The sequence below is a fragment of the Pholcus phalangioides genome, unplaced genomic scaffold (genome assembly GCF_987345545.1).
Source record: "Pholcus phalangioides strain wild (caught in Gottingen) unplaced genomic scaffold, Ppha-v1.0 ptg000011l_1, whole genome shotgun sequence".
NCBI classification, from domain to species: Eukaryota; Metazoa; Arthropoda; class Arachnida; order Araneae; family Pholcidae; genus Pholcus; species Pholcus phalangioides.
In genome coordinates, this window is record NW_028301604.1 from 25,152,035 (window position 1) to 25,175,714 (window position 23,680).

At 37.9% G+C, this 23,680-nt stretch overlaps 1 protein-coding gene across 2 annotated transcripts in view; it reads left to right on the plus strand.

The window, feature by feature from the left end:
- hlk (hulk) overlaps positions 1-23,680 on the plus strand; it is a 350,573-nt gene that overhangs the window by 265,532 nt on the left and 61,361 nt on the right. For both annotated transcript variants that reach the window (XM_089239381.1, XM_089239380.1), the window contains exons 29-31: positions 2,370-2,552; positions 7,826-7,957; positions 18,326-18,508. In XM_089239381.1, coding sequence (XP_089095507.1) covers positions 2,370-2,552; positions 7,826-7,957; positions 18,326-18,508 — 498 coding nt within the window. The remainder of the gene's footprint in view (positions 1-2,369; positions 2,553-7,825; positions 7,958-18,325; positions 18,509-23,680) is intronic.

Genomic DNA, 23,680 nt, shown 5'->3' on the forward strand with positions numbered 1-23,680 from the left:
GAGTTTGTACAGAGAGGAATATTTTGTTAATTAACTTAAAATGTTTTATAACTTCTACATATTGAAGATACGTAAACAAAAGTGAATGCAAAATCTTAACAGCTTAGTTTCAGTACGCTCTTGATAAATGTTAAAACAATAAAATATAATTATACATTGATGGAGTACAGTGTATTGCAGGCAGAATAAAAGTAGTTTTAATTGCTAGGCAAATACAGTGCATAGGATGGGCCGACAATAACTATCAGCTTCGACTTGTTCAAAGAACCTGAACTGAATGAGGATTCTCTCGCACATCTCAGAATCATACAGAATATTTGCTCTTGCAAGTTCAAGCATTTTTAGGCAAATTATTTTTGCCCATAATTTAAATTACTCACAAAGCAAGACATTCTTAACTCTAAATACTGCTGTTTATAAAAGTGAAACTTAGTTATTAGACTTCGCCATTCTGTGATTTCATTTTCCATTCTGAATTTTTGTAATGCTTCTGCAGTCGATTCACTGTTGACGTAAAACATTACCAGCCAACATCGCAGCTTTTCAGAGAGATGCAATAAATCAACAAAACAGTAATTCAATTCAAAGGTTTTAACAGCTGGCTGATGCAAAGATATATTTTGGAAGGAGAGAAAATTCAACTGCTCCTGTGGGGAATCAAACGCACGCACTAGACTACTGAGGCAACGAATATTTCAATCTTTCCTTGGAGCTCGTGTGCACTGAACGGGACCGTACATGGACGGTCGGGCCTAACTCAGGCCAAAGTTCACTATTTCTGACAATGTCAGCAATTGTGATCAATTCCCCGCAGGGAAGTCGAATTTTCTCTCTTTCCAAAATATATCTTCGCATCAGCCAGATGTTAAAAACCTTTGTATGGATAGCGGAGAGTGACATCATCCTCGGAGTAATTCAATTCTCCCACACTATTACTAAGGAAATTGCCCATCAGCTAGTTGTTGATTCCCATCGTGTTTTAAAGAAACCAAATTCAAGAGTTATGTATATGGTTTTCTCAGGCGGTATTTTGCAGGATTTTCTCGCATATGACAGTGAAAACGTTGAACATTTGTAGTTTTTCTCATATTCTCCTAGTGAAAACAAATGCCTTCTGTATAATCTAGACACTTTTCATCTATTCAGTTACGTGCCACTTATTTAGTGAAAATTCCTATTATTTTTCTTTTGTGAAAAAAAAATATCAAGCTGTCTTTGAAAAGTTTTAGGTCGCAAACTGCACCCTGGTACAATCTGTTGATTTTTTGTGATTTTTTTTAAATTCGTCCAAATTTATGAAACTGCGTTGTTAATTTCTGGACTAAAAGCCAGCAAATTTTTTTATGAAACATCCTTTATGAAAACCAGACACGCCTGCACGTTAATACTCCTAAGGAACTTCTGCTAAGCTGGGCTATTTGAAGTACACTGGAGAGTTCGTTGAGCATTGAATCAATATTACCAAGAGGAGAAGAGTAAGCAAAACATAAAATTATGTCAATTTGGTTGAGGATATTTTTGCTACCGTAGCCTCTCCCTGATATACGAATATTGATCTAACCCAGTCTTTCCAAAAGTGGGCGATGGAATGGTATAGGGTGGCGATAAAAGCTACGGATTTAACATAGGATCCTATGGGTTCAGTTGAGTTGGGGGGCGATGAGAAGAAAAATTTCTGAAGAAGGGGGGAGATGGAATAAAAAGTTTGGGAAACTATGGTCTAACCAATTGTTTGACCTGGATAATAGCAGACTTAAGGTTCTTTTGACTTCCAGTGGAACCAACGACCAGGACAGTCCACCTCCCCATGTAGAATGGCCGGTTCTTCAACCAGTAAAAAATCCACTTTATTGTTTATGCAAAAGTGAAAGCGCATAGTGAAGCTACTTTTGCCTTGTCGAGGTTTATTTGCAGAATGCGGAGACCATCACTCTGAAAAAATTCAGAAAATTCAGAGTAAAAAGACGACTGTGAGGAAAAACTATTGTCCATATTTAATGCTGAAATTTAAAAAAAAATAGAAAATGAAGAGTAATTAAGCAATATAGATATGGAGCTTGAAGTTGTTCGAAATTTCGTATTACTTGTTGTTTAGTTTGTTGGGAGAACCCAAACACAGCAATACCCTCTCCCCGGTTAATTAATTTAGCTGTGATATGAGTCTTGATTGAATTGTGTATGATGTCAGAGTAGTGAATTTGCTCCAAAAGATTGTCATAAACAGCTCTGTTGGAGCCTGAACATGGGGAGTAAAACTAGGTGCCTATGCACCACTGTTGTCTCCCCTTTATCTTGCATCATCCTCGTTGTGTCAGAGCTTTTGACGATTGTATCTTGTTCATTAAGACAGCTATTTTATCTGTTGTTAGATGCCATGGAATGTGAAGACTGCCAAATCATTCTAGATGAATTAGAAAATATTGATGACGACGCAGATCGCGAAGGAATTCAATTCATAAAGACAGCCGACCTTGATGTGGCTAAAAAGCATGGAATTAGAGTAACGCCAGCTTTGGTGTATTTCGATCATCAACGGCCAAGCATATTCGAAGGTTAAGAATTATACTTTTTATTTTTTTAATTTACGTTAAATTTTTTTTAATTTTATTTTTTAAGTACGAAGATATGTACATATACAATCATCTATATAATATACAAACATACAGGGTGATCAGCGAATAAGCCCTTATTTCAAAATTAAATATCTACAACAAAGATCAATAGAATTATGCGGTAAACGGTACGTTTATTAGCAAAACTGTAAAAATGTTGTACAGAAATTTCGAAAATTTAGTTGTTTTTTTTTGATTTTTTAAAATTAAAAAAAAAAACAAAAAAAAGAAATGGAGATTTTGGGGTTCCGAAAATCCTCATTTGTGTGAAGAGAAACCACTGCACTCGCTTAAAGTTACTGCATGGGCTGCGGTATGCGCCATGTGTGCTGACAAATTGTTCCAAAATTGTAACGTAACGTTCAGTAGTAATCGTTTCTCGCACGAAGAAGGGGCCGATAATGCCTCTGGCGCATACCGCAGCCCATGCAGTAATTTTAGGCGAATGCAGTGGTTTCTCTTCACGCAAATGAGGATTTTCGGAACCCCAAAAATCTACAGTTTTCTTTTTTTTTTTTTTTTTTTTTTTTTTTAATTTTAAAAAATTTAAAAAAAAACTAAATTTTCGAAATTTCTGTACAACATTTTTACAGTTTTGCTAATAAACGTACCGTTTACCGCATAATTCTATTGATCTTTGTTGTAGAGATATTTAATTTTGAAATAAGGGCTTATTCGCTGATCACCCTGTATAATACGTACACTATTGACCTCAAGGGACATGAATGTCCTTCCAGCAGGTCTATAAGGTTTACTCTGTGATATTATTTCAGCAACAGAAATATTATTATGGTAAGTTGATAATTGTTTCACGTAAAGTATAAATATATTTTTAATTTTTTATTACTGAAACAAAGAAATTATACATGCAGATGAGTTGTTATATTGTATTGTTATAACATAGATCTAGACAGGTATTTATGTAAAATATAAAGATATTGCTATTCGATCTTATGTTATTACTTTCATGATTGATTGCATGAATGATATAAATTTATTATTTTTGGAGCGATATATCTATAACTCTTTTGCAATAACATTTTATTTGTTTTTGGCACTTGATATTTCCATGTTTTTTACTACTGTAATTTCTTGTAATAATGTCATATAGCTTTAGAAGTTTGTTTTTATTTCTTGCCATTAATTCCTAACCGTGTTATTCAATAACTTTTTTTCCGACATTTTATCTTCAGGGGATTTTGAAGAATTTTGGTGAACACTTTTTATTTCTCTCCTCATACAGCTAAAAATATTTTTTTTCACTTCAGGCGTATAAAAAACAAGTTTTACGTAGGTTGCTTACCTTTAAAATCTTACATGATGTCTGATGTTTAATCAGTAACACATTGGAAACTCACATATTTTTCAAGCTTTCTTGTTGTTTTTCTTTTTTTTTCATCTTAGACTTTTGATGATCATGAGCGGAGATTGAAGGTTCGGTGGGAGGGGGGTGGGTATGACAATGATGATATCAATACATGTACACACATATGTATCTTCAATGTTTGGGGCATTGCCCCCTTCCTATATGACCCTTGTATCTCCGCCTCTGTTGATGATTTTTTTATGCAAAACTAATTTAAACTGTTTTTTTCACTTGTTTTCATTGTTGTACCTATTACTTTTTGTTCGAATGAAAACAATTATAAACATTCGCAAAATGTTCTTGTCTTGAGAGAGAATTCACCACCTAACTGCACTTCTGTTTGCAACCTATGGGCATTCTGCAATACACGAAGTTTTGCTGTAGGATAACTTTTCTGAACGGAACACTGACTTTTTTTTCAATCATGGTGAGAATGGGGGGAAATGGTGATGGCCAAACTTGTGAACGATGCGAATTGGAGTATTGCGCTTTTTTAGGAAAGTATTACTTTAAAAACAACAAAGAGAGAGAGATTGGGCTGCACAATATAAGTCCTTTAACTCGGCTAGTTAAAAACACAACTTTACTGCTCAAAAACGATCATTAAAATTCTCCTTGGAGGAGAGAAAGAAGCATTTATTTTTTAATTAATGATTATAAAAAACGTTTACATTGTGGAACATGGAACACGCCTAACTGTTGCCACACCTAAAAAAAGGAGATAAATATAATAAGGTTCACGGTCGAGAAAAAAAGATAAATCAGGTGTAGATTTTTCATATTTGTAACAAAAACAGTTAAGGTTATGCGGAATTCCCCAGAACGTTAAACACTTGCAATGAAATTCCAAATTTCTATCTTTCTTGGGATACATCAACGGTATAATAAATGTGAGTTTTGAATATGAGGGGTTTAGAAGAAATAATAGTAATTTATAATGACAATCTGGTGGTTGAAAATTAACAGATGGCGAAATTCTCGACAGTTTGAAATAGAGAAGGGAATTGATTCAGAAAAGGGAAAAATGGAAGTGGTAAAGGAACACAGAACGTTCGAAATAATAAGTTATTTCTTACTTTAATAGTTACAGTGGTCCAATTTTCCAAAACACTATGTAAGAGAGACATTATGATTCTTCATAAAAATCTGAAAAAGCTTGAAAAACCTAAGTCTGTGAACAATATAAGTCTATGAAAATAATCATTGTGTTCCTGGTGTGTGTGTGAGATATATATATATTTGAGAGAAAATATCTCAAGAATAAAGTAATTTATATAGATTAAGAGTAACCAGGGCTTGAGAAATCTCAGGTGCCAGGTCACCATGACAGCTACAATATCAGCATTGATAATTTTCGCACACGAGGGCTAATCAGACCAGGACCTACAATTTATTGCCGATTCCGAGCAGCAGCCTTTTCTATACTTGCCGAGGGGTTGATGCGCTAACCCCTCGATGTGGGACTTCCTGCGGTAGCAATCTTTTTCTGTGGTCCTGTCACCGTTTCTGTTGTACCCATGTCAGGAAAATTTCCTGACAAGGACGAACCGGATAGCGAACTCGCGACACCTCTAAACATCCTTTGGTATTTCAGGCGAGTATGTCTTCGACCTGGGCTACCACGCCCAAATCAGCATTGACGTTTAAAATTTTATGTGTGGAATTATTAAATTGAAAGCTGAGCGCAGCACAAACTTTTTGGAAATTATGTCGGCCTGTTTGCCACCTGAGAAAGACTTTTTACTTCACCAGACACCAACTCTGGCCATATCGCAATTTACGAAAATTACAATATTACGCAATTTACATTGATGAGATGGGTTGGAAATGAAGGCGCTGTCTATTGATGGTCGCCTCAAGTTCGTTAGAGAAAATATCTATATCCTCTCTCGGGTTCGAACCCAGGACAGCAACTTTTACGGGGGTAAATGAGCATCTTACCACCACGCAACTCGGGTGCATCTAAGAAACACTGTCACTAAGCCACGGAAAAAAAATTTAAAAAAATGTTACTTTTTTCGCACAAAAATAAATGTGTCTGAGAAATTTGGCTGGCGCCTAAATTTATCTTGATTTGTGAAGTCCTGGTAGTAACTGTATGAAGATCAACTCTTTATATAGTCCGGTATATACTTGAATATATCGATATTTGAGCATACATGGGGCAAATATAATCAAAAAACCTGATGTCAAACACTATAGCCCCGTTTACAGGGGAAATAAAATGTACCGGGAACAGGGATTTTTGCTACAACACGTTTACATGGCGTTTAGTTTATGCCAATATCCCCCTTTCCGGAAGTCGTCACTGATCACGTGAGTTGAACGGAAGTGGGTAGCTCAAGGTGGCTGACGAAAAGGAGCTAACAGTAGTTTTCACGGAACAAAGGATTATGGGAGAGGAGGTCTCTCGGAGTCACCCACTATTATTCCGCAACAAATATGGGACTCTTGTGTGTGACTGATCTCCATCCCTCCTTTTTTTTTCCACATGAGGAAAAAACGTAGACATGCAGGTAAGCATCACCAAAGCGACCTCCAATCTTACACGCACACACACACACACACATACATATATATATATATATATATATATATATATATATATATATATATATATATATATATATATATATATATACCAGTAAAATATATATATATATATATATATATATACCAGTAAAAAAAATAACTTTTTATACGGTCACCCTGAAAAAAACCAATTGGGAAGTTGTTGCACTGCCTCTTCTGAGGCTAACGAAAACAAAATTCCCCATTTCTAAGTGCAATATATGTTGAGACATTTGAATTCAAAAATTAGAGGAAAGTGGGAAGAACAGTATAAACTGACGGGAAAACTCATTCTGCTGTCCTTTTCCAAATTTCCCCCAAGTTTGGAAGTGAAATATATCCAGGAATATTGCACTTAGAAACGTGAAATTTGTTTGTTCTTTCCTCGGGAGAGGCAACAACTTTCTTATTGGTTTTTTGAGCACAGTGTGTCCATATAAAAAGTTCATTTTTTTTGTGATAACTGTACAACACCTTGCAACATGAATGATACATCTGAGTTCTATACTTAATTTGGATACTTTTTCCAATTGGAAGTATGCCTTTAGGATCAACGGTTTGCCAGTAAAATACAGCAAGTTGATTTATAGAATCACCCGGTAAGTGCTTTATTATAAACCAATTCATCACCCAGTCCTGCCAGCAAATCTATCGAAGGACATTCTAAGGTATTGCAAGTTTGAAATTGTCTCAGTGCTTGACAGAATCTTTTCTGACCACAGGCATCATTTCCACTTGAGAAAGATGCTGCCAAGACAATCATGTAAGCAGATGGCTATTGAAAAGCTTCCCTCACCTAACAATTGGTGCATCAACCTCTTTGTAATGGATGAAAAGGGCATTTGAAATTGGCTATGATGTAATTAGTCCTAATTTTGTGCATAAATTGATAAAATTTTCACATCATTTCACTCACATTTTTCTATTTCGAGTAAAACTGACTGACTGACATTAAGGTACCTTATATATGAACAAATTGCAACAATCATTGATTTTTGTTTTTTAAATGGTATCAAGTTTCTCGAAAATCTAACTCTTCCAATAGAAGAGTTTTTCTATTTGGGCTTCTGTTATCTCAATAACATGATTAAGATAAATAACTCATCATGGGAAAAATATAACGAATTTAAGATTTTTCTGAAGATTAATTATAAGGAATGATGTGGATGAGGAGGGGGGTTAACAACTTGTTCCTTTTTTTCTTGAAATTTTACAGAGAAACCACTCTTTCAAGTTTGCTGTGCAAGGTGTAAATGAATTATATGCATCTTTTCAGGTGATTTGGCTGATGAAACTGCAGTTTTGTCTTGGTTGATCAAGGAGAAAAATGAAGACACCATAGAAAATGTGAATCGAGAAATGCTTGAAAAATTGATTGAAGAATCGGATTATTTGGCTGTTTACTTTTGTGGGTTGGAAAATTGAAATTTTATAAAATTCTGGCTTTCTTTTTCTTACAAAGACAAACTCTCTGTATTATCCAATTCTGAATGTACAGAGTGCAGATAACAGCATGCACAGCACTTCACTAGTGAACCGTAGATTCTAGAGGCTACTTCCGATTAGAAAAAGTATCCAAACACAACGTGTAGAACTGTGAAACGGCATTCATGTTGCAAGGGGTTATTTAGTAATCAAAATAAAAAAAATAACTTTTTATATGGACACCGTGTCCAAAAATCCAATCACAAGGTCGTTGCCCTGTCTCCCTCCTGCTCGCCGCTGTGGTGGTCGAGTGGTTATAGTGACGGACTCGCGATGCGAGGATCCGCGTTCGAACCCCACAGTGGTGGTCGGCTGAAGTTGGTTTTTTGTGGTTCCCAACTTCAAGGCGCGAATGCGAGCCGATCTCCCCGTTAAAAAGTCTCGCCACAGAGAGCAACAGGCCTACAACGTTACAAATATTCAATCATTACACTTCACTCACAATTTGAAGTATAGATGGCAGCACTGAAATATCATACACAACACTAGCTACACACTCAGACTGTTAGGTGCACTCACTTTGTTCCAGACTCTGCCACGAAGCTGGGCTGGAAGAGATCTCGGCAACGGGATAAGTCCGGTGGCAGAGACCCTGGCGTTCATTCATTCATTCATGTCTCCCTCCTGATGCCAACAAAAAAAAAATTTAACGTATCTAAGTGCAATATTTGCAGAAATGTTCCAATTCCAGAAACGAAGAAAAGTTGGGGAAAAACAGCATCAAAAATGCGGTTCAAACGATTTGCTCGCATTTAATGCTGTTTTTTCCCCCAACTTTTGTCCATTTTTCGTATGTATCAGCAAATATTGCACTTGGAAACGTCTCTTTTTTTAGTGTAAGAGAGAAAGGGCAACAACTTTGCGATGGGGGTTTTTGGCCACAGGGTGTTCGTTTAAAAAGTTAATTATTTTAATAACTATACAACCCCTTACAACATGAATAACGTATCTGAGTTCTACGCACTATTTGGATACTTTTTTTAATTGGAAGTATGCTTCTTAGATCAAGGTTTGCCAGTAAAATGCTGCGCTTGCTGTTAACCTACGCACCCTGTATAAGAAACTGATATAACTGATTGCTCTCAGTTTTAGATTAAATTATTATTTGTGAAGTACAGTTCACTCTGCTTCATGTGATCATATCGGGAGTCCGGGTATTTGATAGCAATAATCCGACTGAATACTATATCAGAAAAAATCCAGATGTGCTTGGGATGACCATACGTCCCATTTATGTGAAAAATAGGAGAAAAAACCACACAAAACAAAAAATTACATAAAACTGGTAGCAGAATCTTCAATCATGCTACTGTATTCTTCTGCCTTTTTTTTAACAATTTATCATGCTGTTCTAAAGCGTGGGATTTTTTTTTAAGCGAAGATCATGTATTTTTTTAGTTCAGTCATAGTTTAACAAGAATAGAACTGTTCCATGTGGATTACAATCCGTTTTTAATATATGTACTTCACTACTGATACCTTCAGAAAGTCGTTAGGCCGAAGAACTGTGAATCTGTCAACTTTAAGGCACTGACCAAAACAAGAACTCTAGGGAATTTCTTTTACTTTTCATTTGACACAAACACAATAGAAGTCATTGCAAATGCAGAACCACGTGTGCATACTTTATATTGGCTGCTACAGCCTAGTGATTGCACTGTGAACAGGGTATGAAAATATTTGTAAACAATGGGATTGTACACCTTTTGACCTAGAAATAATCTTTCGGGAGAGATAATATACATAGGGAAACAGCGTAAGTATAAAGAGTAAAAGAACAACAATTAGATGCGTTTCGCAACTATATCAAGTTCCTTCTTCAGTAGCCAAGAAAAATAGAAAGATAGCAAAAAGACAAATACTCCATATAGCGGGAGTTACTCGCTGTTCAAAACAAAAAGACGAAAAATTCATTTTTGACTCTGTCTCGAAAAAAAACTTTTCATTTTCCTTGTATCGCGAATCATCAGAAAGCGATTGAGCACGCTACTACGTTCATCTATAGACGATGGGTGCAATTCAAAGGTTTAAAAAAATGATTTGCCTGTAAACTGTGTTCACTACAATAAGATATGCTATGAGGAGCCAATGCAAAAAAAATAATTTCTGCATTTCAAACAATAATTTTTTTTTTCATCTCATAGGCTCTGCGTCATCTCGGTTCTGCGTCTGATCAGGGCCATCTTAACGCATAGGCCCATAACTCGGGCACGGCCTGAAACCTCAAGTGCGTAGGAACAATACCTTCTAGAGCACAAAGCCTGACCCCGAGATTCGTGACATCATCGAGATCCATCCTACGAAACCCATCTTCCCTGTAAGATCGTTTTCCAGCAGCACCACACATTAATGCCGATGTGTTATATATAAACTGAAGAGCCAAAAAAAATTGTTCAGGCATGCGTATGCAAATAAAGAGATATGAAACCAATCAGAGTACGGTGCTGCGGTCGGCAGCGCCTATATAACACAACAAGTGTCTGGCATAGTTGTTAGATCGGTTACTGCTGCTACAATGGCAGGTTATCGAGATTTAAGTGAGTTTGAACGTGGTGTTATAGTCGGCGCACGAGAGATGGGACATAGCATCTCCGAGGTAGCGATGAAATTTGGATTTTCACGTACGATCATTTCACGAGTGTACCGTGAATATCGGGAATCCGGTAAAAAATTAAATCTACGACATCGCTGCGGCCGGAAAAAGATCATGCAAGAACGGAACCAACGACGACTGACGAGAATCATTAAACGTGACAGACGTGCAACCCTTCCGCAAATCGCTGCAGATTTCAATGCTGGGCCATCAACAAGTGTCAGCGTGCGAACCATTCAACGAAACATCATCGATATGGGCTTTTGGAGCCGGAGGCCCACTCGTGTACCCTTGATGACTGCACGACACAAAGCTTTACGCCTCGCCTGGGCCCGACAACACCGACATTGGACTGTTGAGGACTGGATACACGTTGCCTCGTCTGACGAGTCTCAGTTCCAATTGCTTCGAGCTGATGGACGTGTACGGGTATGGAGACAACCTCATGAATCCATGAACCCTACATGTCAACAGGGGACTGTTCAAGCTGGTGGAGGCTCTGTGATGGTATGGGGCGTGTGCAGTTGACGTGATATGGGACCCCTGATACGTCTAGATACGACTCTGACAGGTACGTAAGCATCCTGTCTGATCACCTGCACCCATTCATGTCCATTGTGCATTCCGACGGACTTGGACAATTTCAGCAGGACAATGCGACACCCCACACGTCCAGAATTGCTGCAAAGTGGCTCCAGGAACACTCTTCTGACTTTAGACACTTCCGCTGGCCACCTAAATCCCCAGACATGAACATTATTGAACATACCTGGGATGCCTTGCAACGTGCTGTTCAGAAGAGATCTCCACCCGCTCTTACTCCTATGGATTTATGGACAGCCCTGCAGGATTCATGGTGCCAGTTACCTCCAGCACTACTTCAGACATTAGTCGAGTCCATGCCACGTCGTGTTGCGGCACTTCTGCGTGCTCGCGGGGGCCCTACACGATATTAGGCAGGTGGACCAGTTTTTTTGGCTCTTCAGTGTATCTGACCCACGTTGCAATATTTTTTCTCAGTGTTATAGAAAAAGAGGCCGAATTAAAGTGGGATCCACTAAAAATTTTATCATACAAGCCCGGCTCCAGGATGTGGGGGGGGGAGGGGGGGCATGAAATATATTTTCTGTAATTATTCTAAATTCCCTCCAACTGTTTATTAATTAAAAATTTCTTACGTTGAAGGATAACATTAAAAAATGATTCAAATAGCACAGCACCAATATTATTAATTAACTTAATAAAGCCCTATCCCTATGTATAGCACTGAGTTTAAGAAAATTGGGATTATGATAGATTAACGATGTTTGTTATAATAATATTACAGAATATTCATCAATACATTTCATGTAATAGTAAAAAATGAGCTCACCTGTATGATTTTATATGCAGCTGCACAGATATAGGCCTTCACTTTCTTCACCGAAGCTCGCTGGTGGCCGGATTAGCTATTGTTTTTTTTAACTATTCTTTTTAAAGGACTTGGGCAACAATATTGTTTATTGCCTTGCCAAGAAATTAATGAAATTAACGTTTAAACTAGAAATTTATCATTAAAAAACTGCGCGCACGTGCGTGCTAACGGCTGTCAATATGGCGATCAGGGACAAACAGCTACCGAAGGGGAAAAAACAGGCCGGAGCGTGATGACGTCACAGCATCGAAAATATTGCGGGCAAAGGCTTTCTGCTCTAGAAGGTATTGGTAGGAGCCTCATGGTAATGTGATGCGATACAGTAATCTCTCACTTATGCCGCTGTGGTGGTCGAGTGGTCATGGTGATGGACTCGCATCGTGAGGTCCCGGGTTCTAACCCCACCATCGCCACAGTGGTGCTCGGCTGAAGTTGGTTTTCTGTGGTTCTCAACTTCAAGGCGTGAATGCGAGCTGATCTCCCCTTTAAAAATTCTCGCCGCAGAGAGCAACAGACCTACAATAAAAATGTAATTCAGTCATTACACTTCACTTCTGAAATATAGATGACAGCCCTGAAAAATCAAGACAAAACTAGATAAGCACTCAGATGTTAGGTACTCACACATACACTTCCGGCACAACTCACCAGGTAGTAAATTGCTCATAGATGGCAATAGACCTGAGTTGTGCTCGTTTTGAAAGACACTCTCTTACTTATGCATCGGTGCAAGGAAACAAGAAAAAAGACGCATAAGAGACAGGCGATAAGTGAAAATCAAGAAAAATGCATTCCAAAAATATGGCATGAAAATAGACAGACCAAAGTGCATTAGATTTTAATATAGATACTGGTTTCATTCTCAGAACATGAGATATTTCTTCATCGAAATCATATAAAGCAACTTGAAATCGAACACTGTTTTTTGTTGCCATCTATCCTGAAAAGCAGTCTTTTCGATTTGTACGACTGGATGTTAAGGCCCGTTTACATGAGACAAGTGCTTTAGTAGGTAACTTAATTTTAACTTACCGATTCTTCTTGAAAGTGTCTACACGATAAGTGGTAAGTAGACGCTCATTGGATAATTTTTACGGAGGTGAGCGCAGTTAGCACATGCGCGCTTCAGTCTACTCAAATCCACGGATAGAGAGAGACCCACAACGCGCGGGTGAATAATAGTAATAATTTTTTATTTATCTGGCATTCAGAGAAGTGCTTTTTTTTAAAGCTAATAGCTTTCGTAACAATGGATGAAGATGATCAGGTAGAACTTACGAATACGGTGATCAGAGCCACATTATATGATATATTTTTTAAAGAATATAAATTTATTCACTTTCACTTACCCAAGAGGGGAAAAAATAATACACAACATATTATAAACTTATGTAAGTCATCGAGAAGAAATATAAGATTTCTCTATTTCTCCTCTAAGTTGCAAATATCGATTATATGATATTTTAATCGAAGTTAAAGAGAAGGTAAATTATGAATCATGTAAGCCGAAAATACGGGAGAAGATTCTTGGCATTCGTAGGAAATTCTAAGGGTTAAAAATTAAATAATAAAAATTCATTAAACAAAAATTATTTGAAAATCATTCGAAATCATTATTATTTTTTAATTTAATCTATAGAGATGATATCTTTATGTTAAATACAGTATTTGATCATGTATTTTTACAACAGATGGCAGCAAATTCGTTCTGGACGAGAGAAATATTCGAAACCCCCCCTCCAGTTTTTAATATATAAATCCTCCCCACCTGATATATATTTTTGAATCTTCAATTTTTTCAACTCCTGACATCACGTCGACAGAATATTCCATAGCTTTTTCCAACATCGAATAATTTTTAGCTTGTTTGTTAAGGTAATTTTCATTTCAATAGTTCAATGACGAAGATATTTTTCAACAAGCTTGAAGCTTGTGTCCTCTGGCTACCTCACCATCCAATATTTCCGCGGAATTCTAGCGAAACTTCAGGAGACGACGGAGTATGAACAGGTTCACGCTTGAGATCAAAATAAACCCCTCCGTGAGAGAGCAAAAAGACCCCTCCAGCGCGACAGGTCACGCCCACTGGCGCATGCGCATAGGTCTACTTAACCGGAAAAAATAGAACCGTTCGTATTCACTTAACAACTAAATCCCAACTAAATCACTTGTGCACTTGCCAACTACAGCCGTGTAAACGGCCGTTATCGTCTGCATACATTGTATCGTACTTGGCAACTAAAAATTAAGTTACCAACTAAAGCACTTGCCTCGTGTAAACGGGCCTTTAGTTGTAAAAAGTACGAAGAAATTCTAGCCCTTCTAAAATTTCTGCAGATTTCCTTCAATTTTTACCTTCTGCATTGATCTCTTCATCGTTGCTAGTGCAGTACAAATACAAACACTAAGGGCACAACAGACAAAATTCCCAACGAGGTGGCTGGAAAAAGATGCCCGTAAAAAATATGGATGTCAAATATAACCAAAATACATCAGCCCAATATAAAAGTATATATCACGAAATAAAAAGCTAATAATTAATACTATACTATATAATACATGACCCACAAAAAAAAGATTGTCTTATCTAAGCATGGATAGCTTCGAGTCGTCCCACTGTTCATCATACTTTTTTTTAAACGTGTCAATTGTGTTAGAATTCACGACCCCTGGAGGTAAGGTATTTCATTTATTAACAACCCTATCAGAGAAACCTCCCTGTGACAGCACAAACTGGAAATGTCCCTTACTGAACAATAATGGTGTCCTATTTTCGAAGCAGTTGATTGACGGAGTATTAATAACCAATGGTCCATCCTATACATCCCATTGAGAATTTTAAACACTTCGATGATATCTCCTCGACACCTGCGTTCATTCAATGAAAACATATTAAAAAAATGAAGTCTCTCTTCATAACTCAAACCCCGTGTGCCAACAAGAGCACGCGTAGCTCTTCTCTGCAACCCCTCAACCAAGTCTATGTCCCTCTGCAAGTATGGTCTCCAAAACCTTATAGCATATTCCAGTCCAGGGCGAACTAAATCTCGGAAAAGCAGAATTACTTTAGGAGAACACGAAGAGACCTTCTTAAGAATGAAACCGAGCATTCTATTCGTTTTTTTACCACTGCTGAACAGTGTTCAGAAAACCTAAGCCACTCGTCAATGAGAATTCCCAAATCGGTGACCCTAGTTGTATCCGGAATAGTAATACCCTTCACCTCGTAAGTGATACGTGGGTTGTTCGAATCAAAATGAGCAAACATGTACTTATCAAGGTAATGTATAGGTAAGGGTAAATCAAGGTAAGGTATCCACTAAAGGTCATGACCCATTTCACAAACAACGTTTTGTTAGTTTTTTGTTGATAACTTAGTTATTTGTTGAAAGTAGCAAAGCTAATACAGACTTGGTGAAACATGAAATGCAATCTCTTGCGAAAACAAAAATGTGTCATCTTTCTAAAACACTTGCTATTGGTTGCAAGCTCTCAATTCTATCACCATTCTGTCATCACATCAATCCAGCTAACCCCTTCAGTTGAATTCCTAGCACCTGTGAACTTGCGTGGTCAATTGATACCAATAAGCCACACTGAAAAAGGTGGTGATGGGTACTCGAGAATCCCATGAGGGTTGTACGGATTGCAAAAGAACTTTCATAGAGAATCAATTCTGATCGATGGCCAGTCAGTCATAAACAGGGATATAGTCTAAGGAAAGAAGATAATACGCTCTGACACAAATGTAACAAATTTAGTTACACATGAACAGGGCCGGTTCTAGACAAGTGTAATCGAGTACTATTTTATTGATAAAAATTGCCCTCGCCCTTCAAACTCTAGTCAAGGCCCCCCATAGTTAAGGCGGTATTTCTAGGAACTCAAACTTTAGTCAAGATGCTTATAGTGATAGCGCCTGCTTTCAGGTAAAGAGCTTGAAAGCAATTCGCAAAAACTGTGATACGAAAATCCTCCAGCTTTTCTCTGTTCTTTACTTAAATGAATAGTGAAAATCCAATCATAGTGAATATGCAGGGTGGGCAAAAAGTCCGTAGAAACTTTAAAAATGATAAAAACCGGAAAAATAACCGAAATACAAAACGGTTTGCAGGGTTACCATCGATTGGTCACAGACAGACATGACCGCCGACCGCCCAGAGATACCATCTTGGGATGGTTTGCGCTCTTTCCCAAAGGGGTGGATGGTCTCGGAGAGTAAGGTCTTGCTAGGTCACAGGAATTTTTTTAAAACAGGAAAAAATAACTCAAAAAAAGCCTATAGGTGTTGTCTTCGCTGACGTACACAAGTCAAAGAAAAGATATGTAAATTAACGAACAGAATTCCTCCAAATCGTTCGTTACAGCAGTATGCGTTCCACATGACCACCACTACCACAGGGAATAACACATTGCATCACAAATCCAGCAACGGCAGAGTGCAGCAGGTCCACATACACGGTTTACAACGGTGAACTTGTTTTGAATTAGGAGCGCAAGTTCTTATAACCGTCTCATTTGCATATTTCCACCGAAGTTGCTCATACCAGCGCCACCTATGTTTTTGTTTTTCCCTGTCTTAAAAAAATTCTTGTGGCCTATCGATGCTAACCCTGCAAACCATTTTGTATTTCGGTTATTTTCCCGTTTTTATTCATTTTTAAAGTTTCTACGGATTTTTTGCCCATCCTGTATATGCAGCGTTCGAAATCATTGGTGGTCCGCTGGTCCGAGACCAGTAATTACAAGATTGGATCACCGAAAAAAAAGTTGTGGTGGTCCATGCGACCAGTAGCGGAAAACATCACCAGTCAGTTTAGCACATGAAAACGTCTTATTTTTTGCTGAATAAGCTAAAAAAACATGCATTTACTGGAATGAAGATATTTTCTTTTAATTAGATTATAATCAATGTCGTTGTTTGCATCTTAGCAAAAAAAAGCTCTATTCAGCTCTATTCCTTAGTAGAAAATATGTTTTCTGAAAATGCAATTTAAAAAAAGAAATGCCTCTTCAAACCTCCATACTTATCTATCAATAAAGCCACAGAATCAACATTGGTGGCTTCATAAGGTTGGAATACAGTTCTAATGTTTTTTATGGCTTTTTGCACCCCTTGGTAGTATATCACTCTTCTAAATGGCAATATATTTAGGAAAATGAATTACTGTAAAACATCTCTTGCGGTCATCGGTGGGATAAAAAAATTCGTCCGTTAAAGAGAGGTGACCGTAAATCGAGAGAGTTTGAAATGCGAAATGCATACTTTTATTATAAAATGGGAAATTATTAGTTAGTCGTAAAAAAAGGGGGAGTCGTTAAGAGGGGTTTTACAGTATTATTATTCAGGAAAGATTTTTCGGACTACTCGTGTCTGTGGACCAGTAGGTTTTAGTATTCACTAGTCCGTGGGACAAGTGACTCAGTTTTCAATTCTAACGCTGTATACATATATGAAGGGTTCTTTTTATTTTCCTCACTTAGGTATTCATTCTTTTAGTCCAGTGGTTCTCAAACTTTTGTCACCTGCAGTTCTCTGACCCAATTCATGTCTCATCTGAGGCTCCCCAGAATAGTTAAATAGATATTTCCACCCACTTATAAACCAACCACTTTGAAGCATAAATACGCACGCAAATCAATATCTCCAGCTCATCGTGACACATCTGCCAAAGGTTGGCAACACCCATAGGAGCCACGACGCACATTTTGAGAAACACTGTTTTAGTCGAAGGCAGAAAACAAAGTATTCAATGTATTTTTTTTCGTCTTTTTTTTTTTGTGAAATCAAACGTCATATAGAAGAATGCGCGCCAATATAGGCAAAATTTTGATTGGGGGGAGCCATTTCTCCCCCGCTATCCCCCCCCCCTTCCGGCTATGCAAAAGGACTTCCACCGGACTGGAATAACCTACCATTCACTATTATTGAGTGCTCAACGATTGCTGATTTTTTTTATAATGTTGTACAGCATTTGTATCGATACTGTATTAACATTATTCTCTTATACAGGACTCAGTGAAATAATATTGTATGAATAAATGTGTTATTCTTTTTCTTCACGATCCATTAAACCTTTTATCTACTGACAGTACTTTAAAACACCAGGTTGAATAATTTGTTGTGTAGTAATTGTTCGCAAAAATGTTTTGTTTGTCTCTTATTAGAACTAAAATTAACTACCAAGTAAATTACATGATAATTATCATTAGATTTATATTTATTATCATTTTCTTAGTTTATTTTTTATTATGTTAAATGAGATTTTTTTCTGATTTTACAGATAAAGGACACTGTAGAGCTTGTGATTTGGCTCTTGAAGAGCTGGAAGACATTGATCACCTAACAGATGAATATGGAATCCATCTTGTTCGGATTCAAGATACACATGTTGCCAAGCGTTACGCTATTAAGACATATCCCGCTTTGGTGTATTTTCGGAATGGCAATCCTCTAATATATGATGGTATATAATAATTTCCATCATATATTAGAGGATTTCATATGATGGTATATGATTTCTAATGTATTATAGCGCGTCAATAGCTATTCCAATTATTATATATGTGTGGGGGGGGGGGGGTCCTCCATTTCTGGAAAAGACGGAAGCTCTCTGCTATTCGAGGCGTCTATCTGTAGGACCGGTTGTTGAACTCCATTATCAAAGATAATAACGATCAGAAGGTTTTAAATAAATAAATATTTACTTGATACGGACACATAGAAATATAGGACTTCACATAACAATCGTTACTTGCCGACTGCGGAGAAAAACATTTGATTTTTTTATCGCAACTTGCGTTGCTAACTAACAATCATTCGCACCAGGAAAATGCGAAGCGCGTTGTCATCAATGACAACGCGCTTTTACCGATGGTGGAAAAATGAAAATCGGTAAAAGTTCAAGTAGAGGTCGCTACACACTCCCCCCCCCCCCTCAATGTTAACGAAATGTCGTGGTCGAGTATCTGTCGGGGAAGTGGACATGACGACTGGAGCGAGTCACAGTTGCTAATACTGTACTTGTTGGACGGACGGGCGACGTCGAAGGCACTTGGGTGTGTTGGTCACTAAAGACAGCTGGGATCAACTGATCGATGGAGATTCTCCTGGATGTCCCGTTGAAGTCAATGTCGAAGAATTTATCTCGTCGATTTTTGACCAGAAATGGGCCTTGATAATAGGTTGCAAGGCAGAATGTGGTGCTTCGTTACGCAGGAGGACATGCGACGCGGATTGTAGATGTGTGGGAACGTATGCTGGCTTAGATCCGTGAGTTGTTGTAGGTATGGGTTTCATTGAACGCATTTGTTGTTGAAGTTGATGAACGAAATCAGATTATTTGATGTCTGATTTTGCGGAGAAGTACTTGCTAGGCAGTTGCAATGGTGATCCGTAGAGGATTTCTGCAGAGGAGTGTCCTAAATCTTCTTTCACTCTGTATCTCAGGCCTAGTAGCGCTAATGGGAGAGCGTTTCACCCAAGCTGCGTGCGAGTGAATTCGGCATCTTAGGGCAGCTTTCAGCGATTGGTGTTGTCTCTCGATGAGTCCATTCGCCTGAGGATGATACGCGTTTGTCTTGTGATGTTGGAATCCTATGTATCTGCTTAAGGTCTGGAAAAGGTGACTCTCAAACTGTCTTCCTTGGTCAGTGATAATTCCCTTCGGTATGCCAAATCTGGCAAACCAGGTTGCAATTAAGGTTTTGGCGATTGTTTCGACAGTTTGGTCTGGCATAGGTGAGGCTTCGATCCATCTGGAATATCTGTCTATCATCGTTAGGTTGTACCGTGAGCCTTGGCATAATGGCAGTGGGCCAACTATGTCGAGATTGATGTGTTGAAATCGATTGTTCGGTACTTTGAATTCGGCCATAGCGGAACGAGTATGTCAGTAAATTTTCGAACGTTGGCATGCAATGCATGCTCTAGTCCACGTCTGACAATCTTTTTTTATGTTGCCCCAGATGAAGCGTTGAGAAACCAACTTGGTAGTGGCTTTGATACCTGGATGAGAAAGCGTATGGAGTGATTCAAAAGCTTGTCTTCTGTGTGATTCTGGAATATAAGGACGGATGTGTCCCGTGGAAATTTCACAAAACAAGTGCTTTGTTATATTACTGTCCGGCAAACGAAGTTTGACGATCTTCAATGATGAGCTTTTTTGGAGTTCACGTAATTCATCATCACATTGAGAGTCAGTAATCTCATCATATTCGATTGGTGATGGAGAACCAATAGTTGCGATGTGTGACAGTGTCAGCAACTACATTGTTTGGTCCGGGAATATACCTGATATCAGTCAGGACGCCGGAAAATATCTGCTGGTATTGCTAAAGCAATACCAATCATTTGAATGGTATTGCTCAGCAATACCAATCATACCAATCACCATTTGAACATAGCTCAAATATTGCACTGAAAGCGCTTTTTTTTTTTAATTAAATTTTTTGAAGACATATCCGTGGGACCCTTTCCTTGTAAGGAGTTGCATTGCTATAGCTCTTTTCATTTGCAAGTCATTTCAGGTCCAAGGGACTTTCCCATACACCCTATATGTCCATTAAGCATGAGAATAAAATGAGCATCTTAGAATCCCAATACCACAACGGTAGTCACAACAATAGACTTGAGACAGTACGTTTCATCGCTGATTTCAGACGGATCTCAACCCTTTGAGTAGCATTAACAAGATATCTCGCCTCCTTATTTTATAAATAAATATCCTTAATCCCTCTCTCAGTGGAACACTTTCCCCTATATCAATGGTTCACAAACTTTTGTCAACCACGGCTTCTTTGCCTAATTCAAGATTCGTCAGCGGCTCTTCAGGGTAGATTAATAGATATTTTCCCGTATAAAAGAACTTCTTCAAAGCATAAATAGGAGCACAAATCAATATCTCAAGCTCGCCACGACACCCCACATAAAGGTTGGCGATGCCCCTATAAACAGCGACGCACACTGAAAAAACTGCTCCATACCATTACTTTTTCATTACTTTATATACTCATTTACTGCTGAAAATCATAAGGAAGCTTATTGCTATTATGCCATGTAAAGGGTTCAAAGGCATCAATCAATAGTCCCAATAGTATGTAGTTAAAAAGTAAAAAAAAAAGTCGCCGAAAAAATAAAACTTGTAAAATAAAACAAAAAATAATGATAAATGCAATAAAGACATAGCTTTTGTTATCTGAAGTTTATACCGCAAAAAAAAAAATCAGACTACAGAATTGTTTATTCCAGTGCTATTATCAAAATTAAAATTCAAAGCTCAACCTAAGTATAAACAAACAAATACAGACACAGAAACATGTATTAAAAAAGATCCTAGTGAACTGACATGCTGTACATTGAGATTCAAAGAGGAAGGAGAAATGGTTCGACATTTGTTTTTCCATTTTTCATGAATTCTGGCAGTATGAGGGAGAATTTGTGAAGGGAAAAAAATACATAAAATGACTTCAAATAAAAAGAAAAGATACACAAGGTTTTAATTATCACCATGAAGTTATCGTCTGAAACAGTGTTTCTCAACCGCCGGGCCGCGGCCCGATATATTCATTACCCTTTCATTTTTCAAGCATTTCCACGAATAACTAATTGGTCTATTTCACTAATATGGTACATATTACTTTAATTTTTCAGTCTAAAAATCATACAAGGGGAAAGATGAAAAACCCTCCTAGAGTTCCAGAACAAAGACTTCCAACCGCAATTGTAAATTATAAGAATTTGGGGATCCCTCTTCCCCTAATCGCACTGAAAATCCTTCGTTTTGTTGCAAGGCCCAAAGTAAGTTAACCATGTCCTCCCCTCCCCCTCGAAACTAGTATTTTTAATTGTATTTTTTTTCTTTTCGTATTTTTGAGTATCCATCTTCATAAGACCCAAACAATAATACAGCAGGAGTGGGAAATGTTTTTCCATACTCTCCGCCCCTTTTCCCCAAAAATATCCTACTGCTTCAGGGCTCTGTTGACAACCAGATAACCCTATTGTTTGCGTGTTCACGGTTTGCCATTGTCGGCACCACAGAAAATGACCTGAAGACAATAATACCATGAGAAAACTGTTATCCACGTTCCTTGGAGACTGGAAAAACATCTGTGCTACTCGCCAAGCTGCATAACTTCAAAGGGGAATGAGCTTCTTTTTTTCCTCGGAGCCAAATATTTCTATAGGGAGAGGAAAAAAATCATTTTGCAGACCCATTCAACACATGCGTTCGATTAACAATATTGAAGCTGTCGGTCATTTTTTACTCAGCGAAAAGAGAGCCGCTGATAGCAAAGAAATAGTGTGCGCATTTTGACGCCTCCTTGTAATGTTGAAGGCGAGGTTTTAGAATGAAATTTGCGCCCCCTCGGGTCTAGCGCCCGGGGCACAAAACCCGTCTGTTCCCCCCTAGTTGGCTGGACTTCCTTTATGGTGAGTATTTTTTTTCTGCTCATGTCTGTCGTATAACCAGCTGCATGTAGAGAATCGAACCATTCCTTGCAGTTCGTGTAAGATTGAACTATTTGTGTGTGTCAGATAATATATTAATCACAAATTTGCTCTATTGGAATAATCAAACGTTCCTATGTGAGCGAAAAAAATGCTTAAGATCTGTTTTTTTCAAAGTTCAAAGGATTTCATAGTGACATATTGATCAACTAGATTCTATCCCACGTAAGTTTGCTCTTATCTAAATGACATTTTTTTTTTTTTTTTTTTGCTTTCTTTTGTGTAATTAACTGTAGAAAAACCATCCACTGTCGTTTAAACTGGAAATGTTGCTAATAACTTTCAAGTTCAACTCTTAAATTTGGTAAAATTGTTGTGCAGATGTCGACGTCCGATTTCCGTATGGTCAAGTTCGGCATTCGACCCCACAAGGGCCGACATGGGAACAGCCCTGGGGCCTGGGACAATTACCATAATTTTTTGGGGTTTTTTCAAGCTGTAAATTCACTACAGAAGAGCCAGTGAAAAGTTTTGCTTGGGGGGCAGATGCGGATAAAATCAGTTGAGGCCCCGGACGCAAAAGGAAATACTGGACCCCCCTAAATTAGAAGGGTGTGCGCCTGGTGCGTCCGCCCTTAAATCCGCCTCTGTTGGGGCAGCCAAAAATCTCAGCCAACGGGATGTGATAGCCCAGCCAACACAAAATTTAAACAACAGATATTCACTGACTCGCCAAGCATCTCTTCACCTTTGCCCTCAGTGGAAAAAACTGTTGAGGCTGTCAAAGAGAGAAATGAGAAAAAGATTTCCGCAGTGAAAGTGAGAGCCACTTTTAAGGAGTGTGCGACAGGAGCGGTCGCACTGGGCACCTTGCTTTGTGGGCGTCGCACTCACTGTAAACTATTAGAGGCTTTCATGAATTCTGAAATTACTTCTTGCATTAATTCTGAAGTTTCATCAATTCTGGAATTATTTCTTTCAACAATTCTGAAATGTTTTTCCCCCGTAAATTCTGAATTTTTATTGGTGCAGGAATTATTTCTTTCAATTATTTTTTATTCAAGTCCATAATTTTTATCAGTTTCAGGATTTTATTTTCTCTCATTAGTTTAAAATTACCTTCAGTGCTGAATTTTCGCCAGTTTTTGTGTTAATTTATTGAATTGTGTATTTGACATTTTTTGTA